A 22,171-nucleotide genomic window follows, 5' to 3' on the forward strand; every position below is an offset into this window, starting at 1 on the left:
GCCTGGGGAGACCCTCCCACCAGCCCCACAGCAGAGGCCTGACCCTTCCCGCCGGCCACCTGACCACAGGGCCGCCGTGGCTCCTTCCTGCTGCCCCGTCCGCACCAGCGAGGGCGGTTTGCTTTGTGCACCAGCCACATGGAGCCCCAGGAAGGCCGCCCTGCTCCCACCCGGGCCTCTTCCTGGCTCTGCCCGTTGGGCTGGCCGGCAGCTGCGCCGTCTCCCTGGGACCTTGCTCTGTCAGTCTGTGCCCGGTCACTGCTTGCCCAGGGCCCTGGTGACCCCGAAGCCTGCTGGTGGCCTTTCTGAGGATGGCGGCTCCTCCGCCCTTTCCCTCTGTGTGTCGCCAAAGGGCGGGCACCAGGCCACGTCCCGCAGCGGCGGGTGGCGGTGGCCTCTCCGCCACGCTCGTCACGCGGAAGCGGCGCTGCTCTCCGCCCAGGCTCCGCGCAGCCCCTCAGACCCACTACAGAGTGGGCGCTGCTCAGCAGATGCTCCTCAACAGCCGCTGGCGCCCCGACCCCTGGGCTGGACTCCGACCTCCGACCTCTGACCTCAGTCACGGGATGAACGTCCCGCTCGTCACCGCGGAACCGCCCACATCCGTGCACCATGGATGCTCCTTCGGGGCTGCGGCTTCCCTGCCCTGCCCTGGCCTCGGTCCCTCTCCTCTCTGCCCTGGGCCTCGCGGGGTGTCCTCCAGCACCGCCACCCACGTGGCCTCGCCTCGTGTCCTGCCCGTTTCCGGGCAGTCGAGAACCCCCAGGGCTTCACGTCCTCAGCTGCTCCCGCATTGATGCCCACACCACGCGGGGCCTGCCCGCCCCAGTTCCGCTCCCATGCGGGCACCTCCACTGCGGTCCTGACTTCAGAGGCGGCTTCCGGGTCCAGCGGTGTGTGAGGCGGGTTTGAGCGCGCCTGCTTTCTGGATTTCTCTGGCATCGGGGCCGGGATCCAGGGGACGATCAGGCCTCGGGCCAGAGCGCTGCACAGCGCGGCCAGCAGCACGGGGTCTCTGGAAGACAAGCACGTCTGAGCCAGGCCTGTCGGGGGGAAGCTGCTATGACAGGACTGGATTGGTGGCTCGTCCTCCACCAGGCAGCCTTCACGCCAAGGGCGACACCTGTGCCACCCTCAGGGAGTCTTGTGGGGCCTGGACAGAAAGGCCACTGGCCACCGTGCCTGGGCACCCAGCAGGCCCTCTGCTGGGCAGCAGGTGGAGTGGACTTGAACCAGAACCTCCCTGCTTCTCCCCTAAATGTTTCGGTGCCAAAACACTGAAAACGGTCAGATACAGTCTCATCTGTGTCTACGACAGACACAGATGCCCGCCGAGGGAGGCTGTGACCCAGCACCTCCTGTGGTCCCCTGCCCCCGGCCGTGCGCCCACGGACCAGAGGCGAGGTCATGCTGCGCACCCCCACCCCCGCCCCGGCCCACTTCCTGCTCTGCACAGCTCAGAAGTCGCCGGTGCCGCGTCCTGACTCACGCCAGCCTTTGCACCCTCGTGATGTGAAACATTTAAATCTGTTCAGACTGAAAGCCAAAGCGACAAAAACACAAAGAGGGCTTCCAGAAGTCTTCCTAGTCGGGCAAACCTGACCCAGCCTGACGTTTCCCCACTGGTGACCGAGGTGGTGCGAGACGGGTCTCTCCCGAGCGCCCGTGCCCGAGATGAGAAAACCCCAGACACCAGCGTTCAGCCCTCCCCAGACCAGGCTGAGGTCGGCTTCTGTCTATCTTCCTACAGGACTCGGGCCTCAGACAAAAGCTTTCTCTGAATCCCTCTGTGGAGAACAGAGGCCGCAGGTGGGGGGCCCTGCGCTGACCCTGTGGGGCTGCGTGGGGCCCGGCGAAGGGGGGGCTCCCGAGCGCCTCCTCGATCCCTCAGGCCACCCTGGCACTCAGAGACGCTGACTGCGTCGCTTGGGGTGCAGAGCTAGTAAACGAGGCCCTGTGACCCCAGGCGCAGGGCGATGGTGGCCCCACGTATCCGGAAGGACAGCACCCCTGGGGACACACGTGTGATGACCCGAGGTCTCTGGCAGCAGCAGGATGGAGCCAGGAGTGCACGCAGCGCCCGGCAGGCTCACCCACCCGCTGTGGCCCGTGGCCTTGACAAGGCCCAGGAGGTGGTACAAGGGGTCCACGAGCTCCCTCTGCCGCCCAGCCATGATGAGGTGCTGGTTGTGGTTGAGGACGTAGACCACGGCGTTGTGCACGATCCACGCTTCCCGCAGCTGGTGTCCGATCTCGGCCGAGCGCAGCCAGCTGTTCATGGCGTGCTGCGACAGGCTCTCTATCCAGGTCCTGCAGGGGGCACGCCATCAGGTCCCCCACCGAAACAAGACCCTCCCAAACCAGCACGGAGGACGCCAGCGCGAGGCTGGCTATGGAGCCCGGGGCTCACAATGATGCCCCTGCCGGGGGTGCCCGCCGAGGCGCTGAAGTGCCCGGACCTGCCCAGCTCTCCCTGTCTGACGACGGAGCTGCAGGCTGCTGTCCACCCCCGGTCCCACTGTGCCCGGTCTCCCCGGGCCCCACGGCACACAGGCTGCCCTCCTCCGCGTGGACGCGCGGGACCTGCTGGCCACAGACCGGGGCTCAGCAAACCTTTCCGTAAAGGGCCAGACACCGAGCGCCCTGGGCTCTGGGAACGACGTGAAGTCGGTGGTGTGTTTTCCACTATCTCGTTTCACAGGCTCAAAACATGTCACCGCCTCTCTTAGCCGCTGGGCTGTAGGAGAGCGGGGCTCAGACGTGCCTTGGGCCCCACAGGAGCGGCGGCCGCCCCGAGGGAGGCCGCGGGCGGCGCTCTGCCCAGTCTGGGGGCGACCTTAGGCACCCACAGACGCGCTCTGCAGTCGGGCCTCTTCGTCTGCCGCCGCCGGGGGGAGCGGGAGCCTGGCCCTCGTGCAGCCACGGGGAAGGAGGCTCTGCTCGGCGCCTGGCGGGGAGCCGGCCGCGTCGCGCCCGGGATCCGGCCATGGGGGAGCCGCTCCCCACCTCGTTCACTTTTTAACACTCAACTTTAGATGAAAAAGTTGCTGAAAGCCGTTACCGTTCACACAGCACCTGGCTTCCACGACCGACACGCACGCGGCCGAGTCCCCAGGTGGCTCCGCGGCCCCTTCCCGTCCTCACTTTCCGGGACCGTTGCCATCATCACAGCCCGTCGGCTGCAGCTTTTTCTTGGGGCAAACGGAGGCGCTGCCCCTTCCCTGCCCCTCCCTCTGCGAATACATCCCATCTCACTCATGATGAGCAAGACCAGCGACAACGAACCACGGTCTGAGCCAGCCAAGTACTCGGGACAGCCGGTCACATCCCTTGCCTTCCGGTCTGCCCCGGCCCCGAGCTCCCGGTTTCGCTCCCCAGGCGACCAGCCTGCATCCACGCGGCCCGCCTACCGGTACACGACCCACTCCGCGTTGTCCTCTGGGCGCTCAGGCACGTAGCCCACTGGGTGCTGGCTCAGATCCTTGGGGGGCGTGGGGCGGTCATTCAGCTGCACACCCTCCGACTGCAGCAGGTGGACGGTGGCCTGCAGAGAGAGTCGCAGAGAGGTCACGGGAGCACTGACCCGGCGCCAGGCGGGAACGTGCAGCCAGGCGCAAGGTAGGGAAACCCTGTGGCATACCCCAAGCTGTCACCTCCCCCTCCCCGCAAGCGCTGTCCCTTTTGAGAGCACAACCCAAGCGACACCTTGGGATAGAAACATCACCTCTTAACACGAGCAAGTGCCTGGCCACACCCCGGTCCCTGCAGAGAAGCGCTGCAGCCTGGCTGGGCCACCGGGCGCCAAGGACACCACTGTCTCACCAGCTCCAGGGTCATCCTGCCCCCAACTAATGGCGCGGGCCTGGCACTCAGAGATGCATGGCAGCCCCTCAAAGAACATATCTGTGTGTGTTCTGACCAGGTGACAAGCCCAAGTGACCCCAAGAATTCGGAAGTTACGAAATGCCACCAAAGCCACCACCACGTGCAGATGCACGGGTCCCAGGGCCAGCTGGGACCCAGCTGAGTCACCTGGCTGGCCCTTGGGTCTCTACGTGCCCACTGTGGGGGGCAGTGGTGACCCCAGGTCGAGGCCCTGTGGGGCTGGTCCCCAGGAGCCTTCAGCCACCTCTGAGGGAGATGCTTCTCTTTGCACCTGGTTCGCGGCACTTCTGCACCTTCTCCGCAGCACACGGCACCCCAAATCCAGTAACACTCGGCCTGCAGGACCCGTGTCACTGTGGGTTCACACTTCAGACAGGATTTCCAAGGGAAACGTGCATCCACACACATCACGACGCCTTTCTGATTTATGTATTTTTTTTTCTTTCCTTTTTAGAGCTGTACCTGTGGCATGTGGAGGCTCTCAGGCTGGAGGCTGCATCAGAACTGCAGCTGCTGGCCTACACCACAGCCACAGCAATGCAGGACCCAGCTGCATCTGGGACCTACGCTGCAGCTTGTGGCAACGCCGGATCCTCAACCCACTGAGCAAGGCCAGGGACTGAACCCACATCCTCATGGATACTACGTCAGCTTCTTAACCCACTGAGCCACCATGGGAACTCCTTGATTTACAGTCTTCTCCCAGAAAAGCTCCCAAGAAGCTAGGAAGTTTCCCCTAAGCTGCAGCTCACTGAAGGAGCCTGGGCGGAGCCTTAGGATCAAGTCTTGGCGGGTCGGCGCACAGCCACGCAGAGCGGCAGCGCGGGGGCTGCGGCCACCTGAGGGACGCACCTCGGCGCTAATGAACCCCACCTCCGCGACCGTGCGCAGCAGGCTGGGGGACATCTGCTTCTGCAGGGTGGTGTCCGAGTGGTTCCGGGAGTCCTGCCTGGCACCCTCCCCGCCCTTCCTCTTCTTTCCTGGGAAAGAGCAGAGCGTCAGGGAAGCTGGGCAGCCCAGGGCGGGAGGGGTCTCTGCCAGGTGAGACTTGGCCGAGCAGGGGCAGCCAGGTGTCCCCGGGGCAGCGCGGCCACAGCTAACCTCCAGCTGATTCCTGGCAACTGGCTCTTGGTTTTGCTTGTGTGAAGTCCCCGCTCCACCTTCCACACCCAGTCCCAGGCCCCCCGGGGCCCCTGGCCTGTCCCCACGTGCTCACTGTCCCCGAGTCCTCCCTCCTCCAGGGACCTGCATGCCGGACTCGTGCCCAGACCCGGTACCGATGAGGGGAGCCAGCCCCCGCCCTGGGCGGCCCCCAAGGACCCCATGGTGACCACGGGCACGGGTGCGGGGTGCCCAGGTGTGGCCGAGGGCCTACCTCTCTTCAGCCTGGCCGGCTTCTTCACCTTGACGCTGTCGTAGAGCAGGCAGAAGTGGCAGGCTGCGCGGCACACGTCCCACACGCCCTGCTGCCGGGCCACCTTGGCAAGCTCTGCCCAGATCTGTATCCTGCAGACGTGGCGGTGACATCGGACACTGGGACCTCCACGCTGCGCCTCCTCCCAGAGCCACCTGGCCAGACGCGAGGCCGCAGGATGGCCTGTGGGGGCTGCCCCGAGGGGGTGGGGGGCGAAAGGGCAAGGGCAGCGCTGTCCCCCCACCTCTCCTTGTCGTTCCTGCTCCCCAGGCGCCGCAGGTGTCCGGCGGCCTTGTCCACGCTGAGGGAGTGGTGCCGTGCCTTGGCGAACAGGTGGGTGAAGCGGCCACGGCTCTTCCCAATGGAGACTGGGGGTGGACGACGAAATGGGGCGCTGACGGCACCAGCACTCGGCGCTCTGGATGTGGAGGGTGGCGCCTCGCAGGCATTTTTTTTTTGGTCTTTTGATGGAAATTAGGCCGCACTAACTGTGCCTTTGTGGGGAGGGCGCCGGGTGCACAGCGGGCAGAACCAGCCCCACCCCCACCTGCCCCCCCACCGCTGGTTGCGCCTGGGCAGGGAGGCGGCCTCCTGCACCCCCCGCCCTTCCCCTTCAGGAGCCCTGGCCCAGCCGGGCCCTCTGCCTGAGCCCTCACTGCTGAAATGCACCCAGGAAGCGGTGGGGGGGGGGGCAAGGCGACTGTCGGGACGAGAAGGAAACACAGGGAGGCACCACCACACCCCAGACGAGGGCGACACAGGACGAGGCATGGGCAGGGGACGGAGAGGGTGCCAGGCGCTGGCCCACCGAGTGCTGTCTCAGAGCTGTGCTCCCTCCCACAGGGCGTCCCAGACCCCCCCTCCCAGGCTCCTGTCTGTGGACAGCGGGGTCCCCGGGGCTGAAAGCTGCCAGCGGGGAGCAGGCAGGAGGGACCCCAGAGGACAGGTGCCAATACACCTGGGGTCACGTGGAGTCCGGGGCCCCCACCTTGCACCTGGGACAGTGGCACAGGTGAGGACGTGCCCCAGAGACAGGAGGAGGCCTGACTGCAGGCCTCAGATGGTGGCACTCGGGGAGGGCTCCGGCCAGGGAGAACCACGTTAAAATGAAGCCATGGTGGGGGGTGTGTGATGGTGTCGCAGAGGGAAACCGGTCTTGAGGAACCTGGGCCTGTGCCAGTCAAGGAGCTGGGCTGGGCGGCCCTTCCCGCCGGCCCAGGAGGGACAGCCCTGCCGATACCCTGGGCTCGGACGTTGTCCTCATGGCGTGTGAGCACCATGAGGGGTGCCGTCACGAGGAGTGGGGAGCGAACCCCCCTCTTGCCTCCAGAGGCTGCACCCCACACACCCGGGCCTGTGGGGCAGAGGTCAAGGCCGGGTGGGCTCAGACGCATGGGGTCGGGGTCTGCCCTGGACGGTGTGAGGCTGGGTGGCGCCCGCAGGGAGAGCCCTCGCACCTTTGGCCTCGTTCTCGCTGTCGAGCACGACCTGGAAGGTGTCGGGGGCCAGGGCCAGGCCCGCGTTCACCAGCAGGGCCCGCTTCTTGCGCACGCTGTCCTTGGCCAGGGCCTTCTTGGCCTGCAAGGGCAGGGGCAGGGGGTGAGGAGCGTGGCCTGTCATCCAAAGCCGAGGGCCTGCCGTCGTTTCTGAGCGCTCCCGGCCTCCGCGGGGCCCCGCCCTCCGCGGGCACAGGCACAGGGGCTGCAGGGCCGAGTCCCGGGGGCACCTGCTCGATGGCCATGGTGGCCTTGTCCTCGGCGCGCTCGGGGGTCTGGTACAGCATGGTGCAGAGGCGCAGGCGGTTGAAGGCCGTCCTGAGCCCGTCCTGGTAGAGGCCCAGGCTGTCCAGCAGCATGGCCTTCCTCAGGTGCTCCATGGCCGGCTCCAGGCGGTCGGCGTCCTCCTCGATGTGCGCCACCTCCATGTGCACTTGGCAGCGGAGCGGGACCATGAGGCTGGGGGGACAGCGCAGCGTCACGCAGGGCCCTCCCGGCACCTGGCGCTCCACCTGCCTCCCGCCCTGCCTTGCTGGGACCTGCACGGGGCCGAGAGGAGACCTCACGCCCACGGGCGCTGCAGGGCTGGCGCCGTCTGGCCCAGCGTTCCTAGAGGGCTCTTGGCGTCGCCAACAAGTGAGTTATGTACAACGTGAGGCCCAGGCTCTGCCTCGGGGGACGCGGCCCTCCCTGCTCTGCTCTGCGTCCCCGTCTCCTCGGCCAAGGCACACACGGCGCGGTGCGGCCACCACGTCCTGTGGGCCCACCGTCTCTGCCTGGCGCTTGCTACTGCTGCTGCCTTTGCTGGAACCACGTGGGGCTGGACGCGCGCGTGTAAGACTGTAACTCAAGTCTCCTCAGAGCCTTTTCAGCAGCAGCACGCAGAGCCCCGCGTCACGGCCACAGACACAGCAGCTGCCAACCCAACAAACGCGGTCGAAAGAAAAGTTCTTCGGGACCCCGAGCTGACGCCCAGCCGGGCCAGGCCGACGTGTTGCCCGACAGGCTGCAACTCGGGGCCGAGGAGGCAGCGGGCCCAGGGCAAGGGGCAGGAGCTCTGCTGCTCGAGGCAGAGGGAGTCGCAGGCGCTGATGCCCGCCCAGGGGGCCCTGGTTGAGGCTGAGGGCGAAGTCCGTGCTCCCGGGAGGGAACCAGGTTCACGGACTCTCCTCGAAGTCTGGACTGCAGCCAGCAACGGGGCAGCAAAGAGGAGGCCAGCAGAGGGGAGCCGGCCTCGCACCAAACCCCGGGCTCCAGGAGGCCTGACCCTGAGTCCATACGTGATGCTCGTCCAGGGCTGGCCCACCTGAGGGGCCAGCTGAGGCAAGCAGACACTGACTGCCCGGGCAGAGGGGTCTACACAGCAGAGCAGCCTGCCCAGGAACAACCGGGCAAGCTACTGGCTCGAGGAGGCCACCCGGAGGGTGGAAGACAGTGGGTGTGAATGAGAGACCCCACTGCCGCCAAGAGAACGGCCAGAGCTTAGAAACGGGTACTTTTTCTGCTTCCAACTGTGACCAAGTCTCTGGCACACACAGCCACACTTGAGCTGGACGAAACACACGAGGCAGCCGATTCAGGTCCTAGGAGCCTGCCATCCTGAGAAGGAAGGTCAGGAATGAGCCTGGGCGTTGCTGGCTGCATGGAGAGGACGTCCCGGCCACAGCGGGCAGAGCACCAGGCCTGCAGCCGCCCAGGACCCTAGGAGACCTTCCCAGAATAGACCCCACCCATGTCCTCTGGCTGCCTCTTGTCTGTAGAAAACCTTTAGCTTCCTGGGCCTTCCCCAAGCTCCAAAGAATAAGTTTAATCAGAGAAGTGAAAAAAAAATGCAGAAAGCAAAATAGTCAAGCGAGACAAAATAATAATAGTTTAGCCACTCAACAAAGTCAAGGACCTGTAGTTCTTTCTTGAGGGCTCTGGATAATATTCTGAGCCAGGCCCTTTGAGCCGTTCTGCAGACACCGAATCCCGCACCAGGTGGAAGAAGTTACCTGTACGCTGCCCACAAGCACAGAGACCCCCAGACGGGTTGGAACCGGAAGGTTGATGATGCTGACTTCCGATTACATCACCACCAGCCAATCAGAAGAATGCCCGCCAGCGGACCACGCCCCTTCAACACTGTGAGACTCACCAACCCTCTAGGCGGACACAGTTCTCAGGGCACTCTGCCTGGCAAAGCGATAAAGCTGTTCTTCTCTATTTCACCCAAAACTCTGGCTCCATGTTTCCACGTGGCACCAGTGAACAGAGGCCCACGGAGCCGCGGCAGCTGGAGTCTGCAGGGGGGTGGAGGGAGGACTCTGCTCAGGGCCCAGGAAGGCTCACCAGGCTGGAGAAGTGGAACCGGGTACCAGACCCGCAGTTGCAGCCCGGCCGCCACAGCGCGGGCCGGTCAGGGCTCACTGGCGTCCTGACATCCCCGAGATGCCACAGGGCTGGCTCCCCAGGAGGAAGATGCACGGCAAGAAGGCTGCTCTGGGCCCACCCGAAGAACACCTGCAGTGGAGCCTGCTGAGATCACAGGTGCCGCAGGGCTGGAGGCCAAGCCTGCTCTGGCCGTCCTGAGATACACCCAACAAGACACAAAGCCGCCTCTCAGCCAGCAACTGCAGGGCGTAAGGTCAACAACAAAGATCACAGAACCCACAGCCTCCAAGATGTGCCAACCACGATGCTCGCTGTGAGGTAAAAACTACTAGACTTGAGAGGAAACAGGAAAATGTAACCCAGAGTCAGGACCTAAGACGCCAGAGGCTGGATCCAGCAGGTAGATCCTTTAATGCAGTATTACAACGCAAAAATAAATACATTCCAAAAATGGAAGGAAAGCATTGCTAATGAGAGAACAGGGAATCTCAGTACATGATTAAAAAAAAAAAAAAAAAAAAAGCAATACTAGAGCTAAAACCTGTAATAACTGAAAAGTGCCCAACTGAACTTAACAGCAGATGGGAGAAGGCAGAGAAAGAGCCAGTGAACCTGAAAGCAGAACAGAAATCCTCTATCAAAAGGACACGGGGGAAGGGGTTTTAAAACGAGCAGAGCCTGGGGCCTGCCGGACAGCATTCGATGTTCAGACTCATGTCCTCGCACCCGCCGCAAAGGAGAGCAAGAATGAGGCAGAAAGAAATAGTGCAAGAAATAACAGCCAGTGGCTTCCCAAATCTGATGAAAATATCATCTTCCATATCTGAGTATCTCCGCTAATCCCAGGCAGGATTTTTTTTTTATTCTAAAAATCTCCAAGGAAAACCACAATCAAAATGCAGAAAATAAAAGTTAGAGATACAAACCTGAAAGCAGGAGGGAGGGGGAGACTCAATGCACACGGGAGAACCGTGCCTGAAAGACTCCTGGCTTCTTAGCAGCAACTGCAGAGGCCAGAAGAAAATAAACAGCCTCTTCAAGGTGTCGAAGGAGGAACTGCAAACCCAGAAGCCAGTGAAAAGTGAAAGTGCTCTTCAAAGACGAGGGTCAGGTAAAGTCACCTCCAGGTCGACAAAAGCCGGAAGAATTCATCACCAGCAGCCACACATCACGAGAAAAAAATGAAGCAAGTTCTTCAGGCTGCAACAACAGCAGACGGAAACTTGGATCCAAGGAAAAGAAAAAAGCGCCTGTGGGCCAGCGACGAAGCGGGCAAGCAGGAGAGACTATCGTTTTTCTCCGCAATTTTTGTAAATGAAGAAAACCTCAACTCGCTGGCTGCTCAAAAGCAGCACAACAACCCTGTGAGAGGCCGTTCATAACACAGTTAAAAGCAAAAGGTCTGACAACCACCACACAAAGTGGGTGGACGGACAGACGCAAAGGCCGGGTGGGAGGCACCCCCTTAGACAGGCCTCGCCCTGCAGCAGCCCCCGCCCACCCAGCCCAAGGGGAGAGGGACAGGCAGGCTGATGGAGGCAGTAAAACACGCAATTCACCTCAGCGAAGGCAGGGAAAGAACAGCCACAGAACACAGCGGCGTCTAAGAGACTGCAGACAAGTTCAAAATCACACTCAACCCAAAGAGACGGAACCCTCCCATTAAAAGGCCGAGGTTATCACACTCGATTCAAAGAAAAAAGACCCAGCCACATGCTGTTGACAAGACCTGCTCGTCAGAGCTGCGCTCCCCACTTTACACGGCAAGGTCCACAGAGGGTGAGTGTGGAAAGGATGAAAAGGAAGCACCCAGTCAGTCCAGAGGAACATTTCAGAGAGAAAGCACCCACCCGGCTCCAACTAGAGCAAAGGACAGAGACCACCCCCACTTCCCACTTCACCGGGAAGTCGGCGTGACCTTGACGTCCAGCGTTGACAAGACGGGTTCCCGGCAGGGCGCAGCGGGAACGAACCCGACGAGGAGCCGTGAGGTTGCAGGGTCGATCCCTGGCCTCACTCAGTGGGTTGAGGATCCAGTGTTGCCGTGAGCTGTGGTGTGGGTCGCAGACAGACTCGGCTTGGATCTGGCGTTGCTGTGGCTGTGGTGTAGGTTGGCAGCTGTAACTCTGATTAGACCCCTAGCCTGGGAACCTCCATATGCCGTGGGTGCGGCCATAAAAAAAATAGCAAAAAAAAAAAGTTGACAAAGATACTACAAAAGAAGAAAACCACAGGCCAATGTCTTCATGAATGTGCCACAAAAAATATATTAGCAACGCACCAGGAAATCAAACCTGGGCAATGTACACAAAAACTGCTCTGTCAGGACCACGCGGAAAAGGCAACGTTGCTTCATAACCAAAAATCGAGCCGTCTAATTAACCACATTAGAGGACAAAAGAAAATAGTCACACAGCTTTTCCTTTTTTTAAATTATTATTGTGGTTTCCTCTGCGGCACACGGAGGTTCCCAGGCTAGGGGTCAAAATGGAGCTGCAGCTGCTGGTCTACACCACAGCCACAGCCACATACCTGCGACCCACACTGCAGCGCGGCAGCACCAGACCCTTAACCTTCCGACCGAGGCCAGGGATCGAACCTGCATCCTCATGGACACTGGTTGGGTGTGTTACAGACCTTTTTAACAGATGCATTACAAACGTTTGACAGCATTCAACACCTACCCATGATTTAAAAAACAGCACAGCAAACAGGACATGTGAAATGTGTGCATTCGATCGTATGCAATTGTATCTCAATAAAGTTAATTAGAAAAAGAACCGTCAGAGAAAAAGAAGGCAACTAGAAGATATTACCTTTAAAAATCAGACAAACATGAAAAAACCTAAAAGGATATCTTTGGAAGAGAAAGTCATTAAAATTTAAAAATATATGCTGGACCAAAGAGAGAGAGAAAGAATTAGAGGGTCTGTAGAATAACCGATGGCCTGGAGGACCCGGTTGGGGCCGTGGGTGCAGGAGGGACGGCAGGCGGCCGGGAGCAGGGCCCTCAGACGCCCCCCGGGATGGATTCCACAAGGGGAGACTTTTGCTGTGTCTTTTGTTTTTCATTCTTTCGTCTTTTTAGAGCCGCACCTGAGGCATGTGGAGGCTCCCTGGTTAGGGGTCGAGTCGGAGCTGTAGCCGCCGGCCTACACCACAGCCACAGCAACGCGGGATCGGGGCCACGTCTGCGACCTCCACCACAGCTCACGGCAACGCCGGGTCCTTAACCCACGGAGTGAGGCCGGGGAGGAACCCACAGCCTCATGGTTCCTAGTCGGGTTTGTTACCGCCGCACCACGACAGGAACTCTGGGAAACTAGTTTTAAACGGGAAAACCCCAGACTCGAAGACGGCTGTCACTTCACAGACAAGACCCCAAGGGCCAGCACAAGAAGGGTCCCGAGGACCTGGGCCCCCATCGCCCGCCCGTGCTGCTGACCAGCTGTGGCTCCCCTGCCTCGGCTCCCGCAGATGACAAAACCTGCCCTCATTTCATCGTGGGAGCGGGGGCAGGGCTGGCCCCCACAGCCCCTCCTGCTGCTGCACCCTCCTGGGGGACCCTCCGCCCCTCCTCCTGCCCACACCCCAAATCCCCGCCCCCCCCGGGCTGATCTGCCCCACAAGAGGAGGCGTCTGCTCGGCCTGCCGGATTAATGGCCCTTGCCTGTGGGGTCATCCTGTGACCCCAGTCGGGGACAGAGCAGCAGACACTGAGGAGCACATGGGAGGGCTTCACGACTCTGGCCCCCACCCCAGCTCGCCCCTCCTGCGCCTGCGCCATGGGGCTGTGCCCGCTGCCATCGCCCCAGCCTGGACCCTCCTGCCTCAGCCCTCTCTCTGAAGCCCTCTCCACCGCCGACGGGCCGGCCCCCCATGCCCCCAGGCTGTCCCCGAGCCCTCTCCACCTCCGGTGGCCCCAGCCCCCCCCCCCCCGCCGCCCTCCAGACCCACTCTCCCCAAGGCCTCCCGGCCTCTCCAGCGGGCAGGTCTGCAAAGAGCCCTGGGCGCTGCCACCCTTCGTGCCCACTCCTTTCATCCTTTCCCGGGGGAACCAGCCACCTGTCCACCGTCTCCAGGGCCTCCGCGATGTTGGTCAGCGGCTTCCGCAGGTGGTGCCGCAGGTTGTGCTGCAGCAGGGGGAGGCATGCGTTCCACTGCGTGCTGCACACCACGTGGGTGACCCGGGGCTCGCCCAGCCGGACGGCTCGCTGGAGGGCGAGGTCGAGTCTCTGTATCACAGTCAGCTGGGTCTGCACAAAGGGCCATGGACAGGGCGTGAGGCCGGGGGCCCGTACCCATTTATCAGGCCCCTGGGCACCACGGGCAAGCCAGGGCAGCCCCGGGCCTAACCAGAGCCCAGGACACAGCAGGAGGTGGGCCGGGGCCGCCGTCTGAGTCTTGCCTGTGGAAATGAGCCCACCTGAGCCGAGTCCACGGATTTCCTGGTCCTGTGTGTTTACAGGCCACGCCCGTCTCGTTTACTGTCCCGACAGCAGCCCCAGCCCATGCTACGCAGCCTCCCAGCAGACAGCGCTGGGCCCAGCATCAGCCTCACCAGCTCTGCCTCCCTCAGCTCAGCCTGTCCCAGGGCTCCTGGCTCCCTGGAGGCCTCCCCTCATCTGCTCCTAGGCCAGGGGTCGACCCCGCACCTCCTGGCTGCCAACACGCAAAGCCTGGGGTCCGGCACCCCTGAAGAGCCCTAGGCTGGAGGAGGCAGAGGGACAGGGCCCTGTAGGCCCCAGAGCCACCACCTTCCTCGAGGCCAAACGCTGGTGGGGCAGCCACCTGCGCAGGTCCACAGGGGACATGCACGCATCTGCCAGGCGGTGGGAACGCACCAAACAGAGCCCCCGAGGGTGGCAGACGAGCTCCTGCGGGCTGCTTGGCCCCTGGCAGAGCTCACAGCACAGAGGCTGCTGGCCCCTCCCAGGCCAGGCAGGTGCCGGCAGGACAGCCCTGCGGGGGACCCCAGGAGCTAATGCAGGGAGTGGCCGCCTCGGCCCCAAAGCCAGCCCAGTGCCATTATTCTTTCAGTGTCTGTTGGTTCCCTTTTTTGACTGCAGAATTCTAACTAAAGAACAGTCTAAAGGATGGCTACACTCCTTTCCTGGCAGTGGCTGCTGGTCCAGATCCGACTGCATTAAATAGACCCGGAGTGACGCTGAGCTCAGCTGTCTGTCACTCTTTGCCACTGTGTTCACAGGCGCCGTGTGCCAGCTCAGAGACAGCTGCCTCCTCGCCAACTGCTGAGGGAACAGTCTACACAAGTCTGCGGTTTCCAAAGGGGCAGGAATGCTCGGGGGAGGGGTGCTTGGACCTGCCCGCCCCCCACGCGGGGTCCCTGGCTGCACCCCTCCCCACTTCCCGGAGCCCCTTGGGTCCCCAAGCCCAGCGAGGCCACGGCCCCGCGCTCCGGCTGAGTCAGGACGGCAAAGGGCCCTCCCGGGACTCTGTTCTCAGCGCGCTGCCTCGGGGGCAGCTGGACCAGAGGACCGTCCCCCCAGCCCCCCGCCCAGGGAACGAAGGGGCTGCACGACCCTCACAGCACCCCCGCCAGGCCGAGGCGGCCCTGGGGCCCTGGGGCCCATCCTGGTGCAGCGGAGGAGGAAGATGGCCCTGGCCTCTGAGTTCCTGCAGGAGAGCCAGGAAAGCGGGTGGAAACAGGGGCCCAGGAGGCTGGCCTGTGTCCTCGCCACGGCCCCCATCCTCAAACCCGGCACCAACTCAGCTCCCAGCTCCCTGCAGACGCCCAACAGCTCAGCATCTGCTTCGGCCCCGGTCAAGGACTTACCTCCACGGCCTCTCGGGTGTAGATTTTAATTTTCTGCTCCAGTCTTAGAGCTTCTAACGCGCACTCCAAGCATTCCGTTTCAATCAGCTCGCCAGGGTCCTGAGGGGACAGAACGCTGCTCAGACGAAGCGTTTTCACAAAACAAACACGCACGGCCATTAACCTCAAAGACCAGTTTAACTATAACCGACGTGCTAGGCAGAAATTCAACAAATACAGATTAGACGATACAAATATATACGAGGAGAACTTAAAATGTGTCCAAAAGATGCCAAGACTTAAGGGAGAAAGCTACAAAAAAGTGTTTTTACCTTTAATAGTTGATTTCACCGGACGCTGGACTTTCAAAGACCCACATGGGCTTCAGACAACACCGGGTGACGGAATCTGGCAAAGGCGTCCCCTCACTTAGTCCCTGGAGTGGTCCAGCCGGACCACCGGCTGCAGAGGCCGAGGCAGGCGGCAGGGGCCGCGACTGGCTCCGGGCGAGGCGCGCGGGCCTTCCCGGAGCTGCCAGACCTTCCCGACGCGCCCTCTGGCTGCCATCCGGCGGGCGCCTGGGGGCACGTCCAGGCTGCCTCGCCCGGGGGCGCGGCCGGCCGGCCGGCGGGCTTGTGAGATGAGAGGTCAGGACGACCCTCTCAGGCGCTTTTTTCTGTTTTTTTCCAGAATCCTACCGTTTCCTCGCTCGCAGACTGGTTCACAATGCATTTTGAGTTAATGCCGTGAGGTACCACGTGGGGGCCAAAGCGCCTCTTCTCCTAACTCATCACTCTGGCCGGTTTCCCCAAGACCGTTGCTCCCCGCAGGCTTTTTCCCGGAGGTCGCTCACCTCCACGTCACTCGGCTGTTCTTCTGGGTTTTGGCTCCTTCTTTCCCCTGCCTTTTCTCCTGGCTAGCTTTCGGCGCCGTCTCCTTTTCGCAGCCACAGGGTCGTAGCCTCTCTGGCTCCGGCCTCTGCGCCCTGTGGCTGGAGCGGGGGGCGGGGCCGCCGCATCCTGATGGGAGGCACTGGCTGGGGGGGGAGCAGAGCTGAGGCTCCTCTTCTGGCGGGTGGGGCTTCATCTCTGGGTGAGATTAGGCTGCTGTAGCCTCTCTGGCTCTGGCCTCTGCCCCCTTGTGGCTGGCAGGGGGCGGGGGGGGGCTGTTCTCACCCTGTTTATTGTTTGGCTTGGGGGGGGCCTCTCAGCCCTGATGGGTGGGGCTTGTTTTTTCAAAACTGGCCCCCTCCAGGGGTGCTCACACCGACCACTATTCCCTGGGACATCCATCGCCAACGTCCTGCCCCCTCAGCGAGCCCCCCGCTTGCCCAGGAGATCCTCCAAAACCCACAGGGAGGTGTGACCCAGTTCTTACCGAGACCCTGCTTTGCCCTCCAAGAGTGGACACCCGCTTCCCCCAGTCCCATGGAGCTCCCGCGCTCCAGCCCCGCTGGCCCTCCACCCCAAATGCTCGGGGCTCCTCCTCCCAACAGTGCCAGACCCCCCGCGTGGGACCTGCCGCGGGGCTCAGAACCCTCACTCCTCGGAGGAGCCCCTGCCACGCAGTCGTCTTCCAGTCGGCAGGTCTCCCCGCAGAGGGCGCGGGCTGCTCTGCTGTGAGAACGCCCCTCCTGCCAGCTTGATGTGGCTTCCTCTCTGTCTTGGGTGTAGGTCCCCTTTTTAGGTAGTTTCCAGTCTACTTTGGTGATGGCTGTTCAGCAGCTGGTTGTAATGTTGGTGTTTTCGTGAGAGGAGGGGAGCTCGGGTCCTTCTGCTCCGTCATCCCGTCTCTGTGCCCCCCAGTTCCCGGATTCTAATTCGATGGACCGGGCAACTGTGAGAGCACACCGGCTCTGTGGGCACCATGTCGCCGTCGGCTTTGCGCTCTTGCTCCGTGGCGGCTCCAGTGTTCATCTCCTCGCGTGTGGTTGTTCTCCTTCTGGCACAACAGGTCACAAGGTGCTCTGGCATCCACCGTCCGGGGCCCACTTCTGCAGCTCATCCAAGCCCGAGGGGGCTGTGCTGGCTGGCCGATCGCTGGACTCGACCCTGTTCCTCGGTCTCCGCGGCTCTTGGCGTCACCACCACCCTGTCCTGACCGTGGCGCCTTTGCATCCAGGCTTCAAGCTGGGCCGTGGGCATCTTCTGACATTGTTCTGTGTTTTTCAAAGGTGCTTGCAGAATTCTAGGTCCTTTGCAGTCTCACGTAAAACTTGTCCTCAACTTACAGATGTTTGAAGCCCTCCTGCGAGGACTTTGACTGGGACCGCGTTGAATCTATTGTTCACGCTGTTGAAAACGGACATCTTAACGATACTGAGTCTTTTTCCTTTTTCAGGCTGAGCCCACAGCACGTGGAAGTTCCCAGGCCAGTGACTGAATCCGAGCCACAGCTGCAACCTGAGCTGCAGCCGAGGCAGCGCCGCATCCTTGAACCCGCTGTGCCGGGCCGGAGAGCAAACGGTGCATCCACAGTGACCCGAGTAGCTGCGCTCAGGTTCCTTCCCTACAGCCACGGTGCTGGCCTCCAGCAATGTCGAGTCTTTTTTTTTTTTTTTTTTTTTTTTTTTTTTTTTTTTTGCCATTTCTTGGGCCGCTTCCGAGGCATGTGGAGGTTCCCAGGCTAGGGGTCCAATCAGAGCTGTAGCCGCCAGCCTACGCCAGAGCCACAGCAATGCCAGATCCGAGCCGTGTCTGGACCTACACCACAGCTCACGGCAACGCCAGATCCTTAACCCACTGCGCGAGGCCAGGGATCGAACCCTCAACCTCATGGTTCCTAGCTGGATTCGTTCACCGCTGCGCCACGACGGGAACTCCAACATTGAGTCTTTTGATCCACACTATCATCTTTGCTTCAAGTAGCCACTTCTCTTTCGCGAAGATTCACATTCTCAGGGCTCTGTGCATCACGGATGCGGGTCCCTTCCTGGAGCTGTTCACCATCTGTGCGGACCCAGATCTCTGTCCGATTATCATCTTCCTCCTGCCTGAAAAGCATCCTTTAAAATTACTCGTAGTGTGAGTCGGATGCTTTCAGATTTGTGTTTATTTTTAAAAATATTTATTTTGCCTCTGGTTTTGAAAGATATTTTCTCTGAATGTAAATTTTTAGGTTGATGGTTTTTGTTTTAGTATTTTAAGGATGCTGATCTCAGGTCTTTTGGCTGGTTTTGTTTCCAACAAAGGTACTGCTGCTGTCTGCTGTCATTCGGGTTTCTGTTCCTCAGTACAGAATCCCTGCCAGAGATCATTAAATTCAGAAGACTGGGCCATTCTTCCTTTTCCCTTTTTTTGGTCATTTTAGGGCTGCACCCACAGCATTGGACCCCCAGGCTAGGGGTCCAATCCAAGCTGTAGCTGCTGGCCTACCGCACAACCAGAGCAGCATGGGATCTGAGCCTCATCTGTGCCCTACACCACATCTCAGGGCAACACTGGATCCTTAACCCACTGAGCAAGGCCAGGGATCAAACCCATGTCCTCATGGATACTAGTCGGGTTCGTTACCACTGAGCCACAATGGGAACTCCTGATTTTTTTTTTTTTTTTTGCTACCTATATATGAGTTCCTTATCTACTGTGGATATTAACTTCTTATCAGATATATGATTTGCAAACCTTTTCTCCTGTGCCACAGGTTGCGTTTTAACTCTGTTGATTGTTGCCTTTGCCGTACAGATGTTCAGTTTGATGACGTCCTAGTCGTTGACTTTGCCTTTGACATCATTTTCAAAATTGCCCAGACCAATGCCGCTATGTCTTTCCATTTGTATTCTTGTAGGAGTCTCATGGTTTCAGGTCTTAAAGCCTTTGACGCATTTCAAGTAAATTTTGCGAGTGGTGTAAGGTGGGGTCCAGTCATCTGCCTGCAGGCGGACACTCAGTGTGTCCAGCACCGCTCACCAAGGGGCTGCCCTTCCCCACTGCATGTCCTTGTGCCCTCGTCAAAGGCTGGCTGACACTGTGCGTGTGGCCTTACTTCTGTGCTCTCACTCAGGATAGCTTTGTGATACAGTTGGAAATGAGCAAGGGTGACTTCTCCAGTTTTGTTTTTCTTTATAAGAGTGCTTTGGCTCTTCTGTGGTTCCATACAAGTGGTTTTTTTCTAGTTCCGTGAGAAATGCCATCGGAACTTCGACAAGGACTGCATTGAACCTGTAGACGGTGTGGGGTAGTAGAGACATTTTAACAATTTTCACTCTTGCAATCCCAAGGCCTGGGCCATCTCTCCACCCTCGGTGTCTTCTTCAGCGTCTTCCATCAACGCCTTCTACTCTTTGGTGCACAGGACTTTCAACTCGCTGGGTGAAGCTATTCCCGAATACTTTCCTGGTCTTGGCACTTTCGTAAGTGGAACTCTTTTCCTTGCTGTTGCTGTACTGCTGTCTACTTCTGCTTTCAGATTTGCTAGTATTTGTCAGTCTATTCAGGTATGCCAATGCATATACACATGCACGTACCATCGTCGTGTTCTCTGGGTCAGTCTGTTTATCATTAATAATGATCTTCTTTGTCCTGTTACAGCTCTTGACTTAAAGCCTCTTTCGTCTGATACAAGTACAGCTACTCCCGCTCTTCTGGTTGCCATTTGCCTGGAATATTTTTTCCAACCCTTTACTTTCGGCCTCTGCATGTCCTTAAGGCCGAAGCCAGTCTCCTGTGAGCAGCGTTATCACTGGGTCTTTTTTTTTTTTTTTTAATCCATTCAGCTCTCTATGTTTTTGGATTGGAGAATTTAATCTTACGTTTAAAGTAATTATTGCTAAGTAAGTACTTACTATGTCATCTTGTTGTTTTCCTGTTTGTTTTATAGTTCCTTCGGGAGTTCCTGTCGTGGCGCAGTGGAAACGAATCCGACTAGGAGCCATGAGGTTGCAGGTTTGATCCCTGGCCTCGCTCAGTGGGTTAAGGATCCGGCGTTGGCATGAGCTGTGGTGTAGGTCGCAGACGAGGCTCAGATCCTGCGTTGCTGTGGCTCTGGTACAGGCTGGTGGCCACAGCTCTGACTAGACCCCTAGCCTGGGAACCTCCATGTGCCATGGATGTGGCCCTAAAAAGGACAAAAGTCAAAAACTAAAAAATAAAATAAAAAAGTGTAGTTCCTTTGTCCCTTTCTTGCTTTCTTTGTGATTTGACGATTTCCTATAGTGCCATGCTTTGATTCTTTTCCTTTAATATTTTGTGTATCTACTGCAGGGTTTGCTTTTGTGGTTACAGAAAACATCTAATAGTTAACGACAATTTATTTAAAGCTGAAACAACTTGATTTGCATATAAAAAGCTTATATTTTTTACTCCCCAACATGTTGTGTTTTTGATGTCCCAATTTATGTCTTTTTGCCTTTTGCATCTGCTAACAAATTACTGTAGCCACAGCTATACTTTCAATAATTTTTTCTGTTAAACTCTGTACTGGGTTAAGTGAGTTACATGCCACCAGGACAGTGTCAGATTGTTCTGAATCTAACTACATGCTCAGCTTTAGCAGTGAGTTTTACTCCCATGCTATAACCAGTGCCCTTTCGTTTCAGCCTGAACAGCCCCTCTGCTTCCGTTTATCTGGGAGAGTCTTTGCCTCGCCCTCATCTCCAAGGCCAGCTCTGCTGGGTCAAGCGTTCTTGGTTGGAAGTTTTCTCTTTTAAACTGGTCATGGAACTCTGCCCCAGCCTTCGGCGTTCGCGCTGATCAATCCATTCACATGGGAACCCCCGTGTATGAGAGCCGTTTTGCTTTGCTGCTTTCGGGAGTCTCTGTTCTGACTTTCACCAGCTTCATCACAGTGTGTCTTGGCGAGGTCTTCACTGGGCTGCATCTGTAGAGTGTCCATGAAACTCATGTACTTGGACCACCGCATCGCACCCCAGATTTGCAGTTTTCAGGCATTATTTTTTTAAATAATTTTTCTGCCCCTTTCTCCCTCTGTGTCTTCCGAGACGCCCATAATTCAAATATCATTTTGCTTGCTGATGTCCCATAATTACCTGGGTTTTCATTTATTCTTTCCCAGGTGATTTCAAAGGAACTCTGAGGTCACACACTCTCTCCTCCGCTTGCTCAGGCCTACTCCGGGCGCTCTCTACTGCATTTTTCATTTCATACATTGTATTCTTTGCCTCCAGACTTTCTATGTGGTTCTTTTTTTATTATTTCTTTCTTTGAACTTATTCTATTCAGGCTTGTTTTCCTGATTTCATTGAGTTGTATACCTGTGTCCTCCTGTAGCTGGCTGAGTTTCCTTAAAACCATTTTTGAACTCTTTGGCAATTCATGTATCTCCATTTCTCTGAGGTAATCTGCTGAAAAATTATTGTGTTCTTTTGGTGGTGTCACGTTTCCTTGAATTTTTGTGTTTCTTGTAGACGTGTGCTGAGGTCTGTGCCTCCGGTAAAACAATCGCCTCTTCCGACTTTCTGGTCTGGTTTGGGCAGGAAACGCCTTTGCAGTGGGGGGGGGGGGGTGCGGCAGCTACAGCTCTAAGGCAGGTTCGGTGTCAACATCTCCATCAGCTGCGGTCTTCAGCCGCAAAGACGGCAGCGGCCTCACAGCAGTGGGCAGCTACCCCAGGGCCTTGCTCGGCTGTAAACTCCCGAGGGCCAGCTGGTCTGGGACACCGAGCCGAGCGGGCTGGGGGAGAATCGAGGCAGCGTTGCTACAGTGGACGGTAGCGGCGTCCGAGCTCATGTCCTTCTGACTCGCTTGTAACAGCATCTGTCAGACACCACATCCTACAACCCAACCTAGCTGAGCTGCTCAGTCAGCCTCTGCTCTGTGGAAGAGCCTTTCGGATTTTAAATTAACAGACAAAAAGTCCTGAAGCACCACTCTTATACACTTTTGGTGGGAATGTAAATGGGGGGGGCAATATTGCAACACGTATTGAAAAAGCTTACAAGTGAGGATTCTCCAGTAATTTTGCATCTCGGGGAAAAATCCTCAACGCAGATAAAGGCTTGGGAAGTAAAACGTTCACTGCAGCTCTTTATGTAACAAGAAAAAAGGGATAGGATTTAAATGTCCAATAACGGGGCTGAAGAGTAAGCTGGGACCATGAATATTCTGAAATATTGTGCACCCCTTAAGTGAAGTGTGTAAAGAACAGGTGGCAACACGGGCCAGAGCCTAGAACTGAAATGGCGGAAAGAAAGGCAGCAAAACTGCACATATCACATCATGTCAACCGGGGAAAACACGTTTTAAAAAGACTGGAAGGCAATTTACCAAC

General features: G+C 58.7%; 1 protein-coding gene across 15 annotated transcripts in view; it reads right to left on the minus strand.

Annotated features, from left to right (window-relative positions):
* Window positions 1-22,171, minus strand: part of CFAP46 (cilia and flagella associated protein 46) — an 86,717-nt gene that overhangs the window by 56,797 nt on the left and 7,749 nt on the right. For all 15 annotated transcript variants that reach the window (XR_002338873.1, XR_002338871.1, XR_002338872.1 and 12 more), the window contains exons 10-19: window positions 14,966-15,064; window positions 13,234-13,424; window positions 7,026-7,254; window positions 6,757-6,877; window positions 5,544-5,667; window positions 5,261-5,391; window positions 4,738-4,865; window positions 3,411-3,544; window positions 2,098-2,310; window positions 850-1,015 (exon numbers count right to left, since the gene is read on the minus strand). Coding sequence is in view for 10 of the 15 variants with exons in the window: in XM_021073900.1 (XP_020929559.1) it covers window positions 850-1,015; window positions 2,098-2,310; window positions 3,411-3,544; window positions 4,738-4,865; window positions 5,261-5,391; window positions 5,544-5,667; window positions 6,757-6,877; window positions 7,026-7,254; window positions 13,234-13,424; window positions 14,966-15,064 (1,536 nt within the window). In the remaining 5 variants the exon portion in view is untranslated. The remainder of the gene's footprint in view (window positions 1-849; window positions 1,016-2,097; window positions 2,311-3,410; window positions 3,545-4,737; window positions 4,866-5,260; window positions 5,392-5,543; window positions 5,668-6,756; window positions 6,878-7,025; window positions 7,255-13,233; window positions 13,425-14,965; window positions 15,065-22,171) is intronic.

The sequence above is a fragment of the Sus scrofa genome, chromosome 14 (assembly GCF_000003025.6).
Source record: "Sus scrofa isolate TJ Tabasco breed Duroc chromosome 14, Sscrofa11.1, whole genome shotgun sequence".
Taxonomy (NCBI): Eukaryota; Metazoa; Chordata; class Mammalia; order Artiodactyla; family Suidae; genus Sus; species Sus scrofa.